Source organism: Asterias rubens, chromosome 1 (genome assembly GCF_902459465.1).
Source record: "Asterias rubens chromosome 1, eAstRub1.3, whole genome shotgun sequence".
Taxonomy (NCBI): Eukaryota; Metazoa; Echinodermata; class Asteroidea; order Forcipulatida; family Asteriidae; genus Asterias; species Asterias rubens.
Window position 1 is genome coordinate 9,342,571 of NC_047062.1, and position 7,601 is coordinate 9,350,171.

The window sequence follows — 7,601 nt, forward strand, 5'->3', positions numbered from 1 at the left end:
TGCACACTCTTGTACACAGCGAATGTGTCAAACTTTTGAGTCACTATATCAGGATAAACGTTGAAATACAACGACAAATCTTCTTGTATCTTTTTTTTTCACAGTGCTGCAAAGCAACGATGGGGTTACCATGGGGAAATCGGAAAGTTATAAAGCCTTATTAATTCAGTCACTCACTCAAAACGCCATTTTATTTTTTCCAGTTTTACGTATAGTTACATATCAGTAAACGATGATTTCAATGCTAGAGAACATATATTTCACTACAACCTGTGTAGTATGGCATCATCTTTTCAATCAAGATTATGTAAACGTCTTTAAAAGAAATTTGTTGTGCAATTAGTAGTGATTAACGCCCACTACTTCTTACGAAGAATTCGCACAATAAACGCAATATGACTGTCTATACGAAGCTTTGAATCACTAAACATATACACAAAATATACCAAAAGGTAGACTGTGAATGGCTGAGTAAAGTCACATGACAGGTGATATGTAGGTTGTATAACGATAACATGACACAATCCAGATGGGTTACTTATAATAAAGACCTAGTTGGTACCCTGCTTTTAACCCATGACGGTATACATGTGCACAGCTTTGGACGCAAAGGCAACCATGCAATTAACATAATTTGCACACTCATGCGCATTACGAAAAAAACCTTCGCGTACTAGGCCAAAAATAGCCTCAACAATGATGTCATTTCCTTGGATAGCCAATGATACGCTGCCGCTTATTATAACAATGTTTGTCCCGACCAACGCAGAGTTATTGTCCGTATTGCATTCACAGTGTGCCTTTCTGCTTAGACCGTTCCCAGTGCAGTTTTTCTAGGGTACTGGACTAACATTGTGTAAGCCAGCAGAACAGCAGATCCAATTCAAAGCATCCTTTTTCCAATTTATACGACTAAAAAATTGGTTCTCTACAGTCTCACAGCAATCGGTATTGATATTTTTGTACGGTGATATCTACAAAGAAACGCAGGAACCGCCTTACGTGCCCGAAACAAATCTGCTACAACGATCCACTAATTTTTTGAGCGGGTTCGCTACAGTCAACCTGCAAAAGAATAACAAGTATCCATGCCTCCAGAGGTTACCCACGGTTTTAATACCACATCAGCAGGTGTAGTAGTTGTTCCCGTTCAACCCAGCCAAGATGGCCCAGCACATCAACTAGAACCCACGGCCGCATTGCGGCAAGAGGAGTCTACCATGGCAATGTTTACGCTAAGCCTGCCGCCATGTCGAGGAAAAACAAGTAAGTGCACCTTATCTGCAACAACACGGCATAATATTATCGCCGGCAAAGACTCATGCAAGGAGCAGAATGCAAGCATCGGGAGCATCAACGCCCGAGAGTTGTTCCAGCGGCTCGACAACGATTGCCCTGCCGTAATTCTCATCGATTGCCGGTCGTTCCTGGCATTCAACAAGAGACATATCAGTGGGGCCGTGAACGTGAGTTGTACGAACAGCATGACGAGGAGACGATTACAGCAGGGTAAATTGACTTTGGCCGACCTCGCTTCTTGTGACGCGGATAGGGACGTTTTGTGTTCCCGGTGCGACAAGGACGTGGTTGTTTACGACGAGGATACTCTTACTTCCGAATGTCTCACGGCTAACCACCCCACTCGAGTGGTTCTCAACTCCCTCAAGAACGAAGGCACGAGAGTCAGCCTCCTCAAAGGTCAGTTAGTATAATAATGTATTTGAGTTTTGACTACGTTCTACCTTTTAACACTGAGTGGCCCGCTGGCAGCTTTAAAAGCACCATTCACATTCCCTTGTGGTTCGGCTGGCTGGTTCAGTCACAGTGTCATGTAGAAAAACATCTCTGAAAGTCGAGTTAAATAATTATATAAGAACCATGGACCAGAAAGAAACCTGGTTGGCCCGCCGGCAAGTGAAATGAAGACTCTGATTAGCATGATTGAATAGTAAAACGAGGTAAAAATGTAATGAGAAACTTTCTGTGACTGTACTGTCATGATGATGCCAAGTTTTTATGAAGTTATGATATAAAAAAAAATTGTATTTGTTTATCACTCCATAGACCCAGTTTGATAAAAATATAAAGCTTTTTCTTATCAAATAATCTTATTTGAGTAGCTGATATACTACAGTTATCAGGCTACCTAGCTTGGTTCTTCTATTGACAAACAAACCAAGTTGTGTTTGGATGGATCCGTAAATTCAACCAGGCTACACTTTTCATGCAGCGCGCAAACAACATTGTTATTCTTGCTTTGTCCTCATCACAAAGGTCCATTCAATGTTTACAAGGCCGCAGTTCACTGGGACCTAGCTGTGAAGGCTGTTGTGAATTGTATTTATTTTTAAAGTTGAGTTGTGGTAATTGAAAATAGGCAATTCGCCTTTAGAATGTTGAAAATTGCAGTATAAAAAAAAGTGTTGTTGTTGTACATCGTCATGACATATCTGGTGTGATGCTGAAACATGGATTAATGTTAACATTACACTCATCATAGTCAAATGATTAATAGCTCAAATAGTTGTTTGAAACCAGCCTCATGTGTGAAAAAAGTGGCGGTCGCTTGGGCATTTTTTGCTTCTTCATTATTGATACATGGCAAAATAGAGATGTAAGCAATTAGCAAATGATTTAATTAATGTTAATTTTACAACATTTTAGGTGGTCTGAAAGATTTCGAGAACCAATACGAGCGCATGTGTCGAAGCGACATCGAGAATATCCACAACATCTCAGCTGAACCAGCGTTATGTTCATCACCAGGTACCATCTCCGAGGCTGAATACACCACCGCCAAACAGAAAGAAATTGACATTCCCGCCACCCAACTCTTAACGTTTCTCTACGTCGGCAACGAGAGAGATGCAGCTGACATGGAGTTTCTCCAACAGGAGAGAATCTGTAATGTCCTGAACGTGACCCAGTCTGTCCCATGTTTCCACGACAACAAACTCGTAAATTACAAGAGGATAAGTGTCCGTGATAACTCCTTAGCCAACTTGAAGAAGCACTTTGATGATGCGTTCCAATTTATCGGTAGGTAAAAACAACTAAAGAAAGTTATTTATAAATAACAAAACCCAGTGACATAATCGGCTTGTGACTGCTAAATGCCTTAATCTGTATACAGCAGGCGGCCAGGATTACATCATTGGAAAGCAAAACTTCCTAAATGATTCAGTTTCAATTTGAGCCAAGTACTCAGGGCCAAGTTTGGCGTTGAATCTAGAAAGTACCATGTGTTATTTTTAGACGAGACACAAACGGAAACTCCCCAGTGATCTGTCTATACAAGATTGCTGTAGACAGGGTGTTCTCAAATATGGACTTGTACTAATGATGTTTCTTGTTGTAGACGAGGTGTTCTCAAGTAAGGACTTAAACTTATTATGTTTCTTGTCTTGCTTTGTTTCTATAGAGGCCGCCCGTAAACGTCATGAGAAGGTTCTTCTTCATTGTAGTGCAGGTATCTCTAGGTCTTCAACCATCGCTATTGCTTACATCATGAGGTACAGAGGAATGTCAATGTCAAAGGCATACAATCTCGTCAAGTCTCGCCGATCCATCATCGCTCCCAACCTGAACTTCGTCGGTCAGCTCGCATCCTACGAAAAAATAATCATTCAGTCGTTACCGTCATGCGCCCATCAGATCAAGAGGCGAACCGCTTCTCCCCACCCTCCAAGGCCCTCTTCACTCGCCGAGACAGCCCTGTGAAGGGCTGTACGGCCAAGAACATTGATAAAACCAACTCGCCAGCTTGCCAGAAAACAGACAATTAAGTTGAATTGACAATATTAAACTGATGACGCGATCGCCTCTATATAACAGACTCAATGAAGAATTTCATGTTTGTGTTGTTGCCAAGTTTTACAGAGCCAACTCGATTAAATGGGGGACACTATACATCATAATACGAGAGCAGACCTGACTGAGTAGAACATTATTGGCATTGAACTCAATGGGCTGGGCCCAGGCTAAAGGGAAACGTCAACACTCTACGAGGAAGCTATCAATTAAAAACCAACTCTCGAAGCTTACCAACCCACCGAGGTTTTATAACTGGAATGACGACCCCGCATTATTTTTTATAACAACTTGGAAAAGAGAAAGGTCAGCGACTGTCTCAATTGATTTAAGACAGAGACTTTCATAAAGAGCTTAAAGCTTTTTTTTTTTTAAAACCCGGTGTACCGGTTTTTCGGAGTTGTTGGTTGCTTTGAGGAAGTGCAATAAACTTTTGTCATTCCAGCTTTGCTATTAAACTCTTTGCACTTGATTGTTAATGTTATACTTTTTATGTCAACATTAAGACAGCATTAAGCTTTAGACATCAGGTCTATGTTATAATATCATTCATGCAATGTCATCAATATATTCATTTGCATCGACATCATTCAGCTAAAAAAGAATGCACATTTGGAAGGTGTGCATGTCGAACAAAATAATGCAGAAAATAAGGTTTTGCCGTTATTTAATTAAATATACAGATACACAATCATGCGTTTAAAACCGGACAACAATAGAACCGATAATCGAGTTATTCCACTAATAATTAACTGATATTGATACTGAGTATACTGTTTACAACATTAAACAAGAAGTTGGATGAAACATAATCACAAATACTGGGTCCAGTTTCGTAAAGCTGTTGAAAAGGCAGCGTAATAATAAGATTTTTTGACAATATTTGTTAAAGACAAAACTGGGCACTTTTTGGTATGGGCTAGTATAGTTGCCAGCTTTTGCTATTTATGGGATATTGTTATCAATTTACGTGATCACAAGGTCTGCGAAGCTAAAACAAGACAAACAACCCTATTAAAAGATCACCAGACCATGGAGCAAGGACATTGTCTTAAACAACACCAAAAAACAATGTAAACAACAAACCTCAGTCTCTGATGTTTCAAACAATATAGTCGGAAACATTTTTTACAGGTTGATTGAAGAAAAACAGTTTTTTTAAAGTAAGTTGTCACACTGTACAATTCTTGACATGTAGATCTTTAAAATCACTCACATTCTGTTTACATTTGAAATATTATATCTGACGAACCCAACAAAGTTATGACTCAAATTCAATGTAATACTGGCGACGTGGTTGGGTAACAGGACTTTCGAAATAATATATTGGTACCCGCATTGTGCTCACCGCAACCATCAAGTTTCCCTGGTTTGGTCTGGTGCATGTTTGCCTCTGAGGTATTAAACATAATACCTGCATGTGTAGGCGATTTGACGTAGAGGCGGTCCCCAGACGATGTGACACAACGGATGTTTTGTGACTGTTTTTAACGGATATCGCAGGAAGCCATGTTTGCCGGTAGAATAACCTCTGGATAAACAGTTTCCATTGTGTGGCTGTCAAATCTTTAAAATCTCAATCAGATTATGGTGCACGTGAAAACAATGCAAATCTCTATAATGGCGCATTCAAATAGAGTTTCCCTGGTTGTTTGCCAGAATATCTACATGTATTCCGTTTGACGGAAACACATGTCTTTGCTCATCTATTTGAAAGACACGTGTGTGTTCCAAACAAAACGAAGACGAGAGAGCTATTGCCTTAACAGTAACAAGTATTTTAAACGTGATATTGGAATTGTAAATATTTTTTTCAGGATACGATAATAAAATAGCACTGCGTACAGCTGAAATTACATCTGTTTACATGTATACGTTTATACTTGTCCAGTAATGGCTAGCAATCTCGACTCTCTTTTTGTATACTGTAGCTTCAATTTTTGACCTGTAAAGGTGACCAAATTTACAAATTTGGTTCTTCCAGCTTCTATGATTGGCAAAGGTTATTTTTATTTTATTTTTATTTGTTTTTATTTTATTTTTTTTTATTTTATTTTTTTTTTTTTTTTTTTTTTGGGGGGGGTACTTTTAGGGGGTAACTGTTGTATTAAAGAAACGCCCATACCCGGTCCATTCTCGTTTACGAAGCCCTATGTCTGTCTGTGGAACTACAAAAGAACCAACTAAAAATCGCCTGTCAATCACAAAATGGGATGTTTTGCCATGATCATTAATGTACGCACCATTGACAAAGCCGATTCTGGTTTTGGTCTAGAAATAACACAAGGACACAGTATGATGCAAAACTGGTACGATTGGAAACGAATTTCTATTGTACAGATTTTCACATGACTTTCTTGTAAAGATAATCCTTGTCTCGTATAGCAAACTTTATGTGATTGATAATTAGGTCAAAACTCAAAGTTGTATACATGTGGAAATATAATAAGGGGTTATCCACTGTTTTCTTCTTGACTCCATCGACAGATTGAGCATAAATATTTACAGTTTATGTGGTACATCAATCATGGAGGTAGAATTAGATGTACTGCATTCCGAACATAAAGCACAGTTTTTATAGGCAGTTTTCTGTAAGCTGTGATTCCACCCCAAACTCTACCTAACCAGTTTTCCTTCCTCTCTGACCTAACTAAGATCACTACTTTTCATTCATATTGAAAGGCATTTAGTATAAACTATGAATAAACGGAGAAGGTGCATCAAAAACGCTTAGGAATTGTTATTATTTTGAGAATATTTTCGGCTTCGGAAGACACCACGTGCGTGGCTGTTATGGGATGGAACAAGAAAAGTAATGGTACCTGCCTAAAAAGTAAAACTAATGAGGACGTCCATCCTACCCACTGCTTTTCAGAACCAAATTTATTCAAGGAATCATTTCCCTATGCATGACGCTGTTATGCTAATATATAGCCAGGTATCCCAACACAAAACACCCCCATATTATTATTGCTGTATATTGCGCTCATTAAAGGAACACGTTGCCTTGGATCGTTCGAGTTGGTCTTTGAAAAGCGTTCTGTAACCGTTTGTTATCAAATCGATAAGGTTAGAAAGATGTAAAAGCAGAATACAATGATCTACAAAAATATGCCTCGAAATTGCGTGGTTTTTCTTTTTACCTCGTCGACTAACGCGGTCGGCCATTTATGGGAGTCAAATTTTTGACTCCCATAAATGCCCGACCGTGTTTAGTTTGCCACGTAAAATGAAAGCCGTGCAATTTTGAGTGATACTTGTGTGGATCATTATATTCTACTTTTAAAACTTCTTTCTAACCATATGCGTTTCATAACAAACGGCTTTAAATGCTTTTAATAGATCAACTTGTCCGGTCCAAGGCAACGTGTTCCTTTAAATTAATAGGTTCGCTAAATATGCCAATCATAAAATACGAGGCCGTCACGCTGTGAATTCGAAAATATGAGTAGGCCTATATTTGTCTGGAACTATAACGCCATAGGTCCTTTATAGCTATCGTATTCAAGTGTACACGCATAATTATTGGTTTTTGGATGAGTGGGCAACTCGCTCACACATATTCACAGTGCGATAACATCGGGCCGGCTGCATATAAAAAAATAAATGATGATGTCATAGTGTCATCATTCCTTTTTTTGTATAAAAAAAACCCAAACTACGGATTTATACTGAACTACACGCTCCATACTAATATACCGCTCTGTAATATTATGCCCTTTTTGTGCTATAATGCAATGAATTACTGAAACATGATATCAATGACCATGACAATTACTACAGCTGTTGGT

The 7,601-nt window shown here is 38.9% G+C and overlaps 1 protein-coding gene across 1 annotated transcript; it reads left to right on the plus strand.

Annotated features, from left to right (window-relative positions):
* The first annotated feature begins 757 nt into the window (after positions 1-757).
* On the plus strand, positions 758-5,666 carry LOC117291440 (dual specificity protein phosphatase 10-like). Its single transcript, XM_033773128.1, has 3 exons — positions 758-1,698; positions 2,665-3,039; positions 3,422-5,666. Exons 1-3 carry the CDS (start codon positions 1,089-1,091, stop codon positions 3,718-3,720), a joined length of 1,284 nt encoding a protein of 427 aa, XP_033629019.1. The 5' UTR covers positions 758-1,088; the 3' UTR covers positions 3,721-5,666.
* The last annotated feature ends 1,935 nt before the right edge of the window (positions 5,667-7,601 follow it).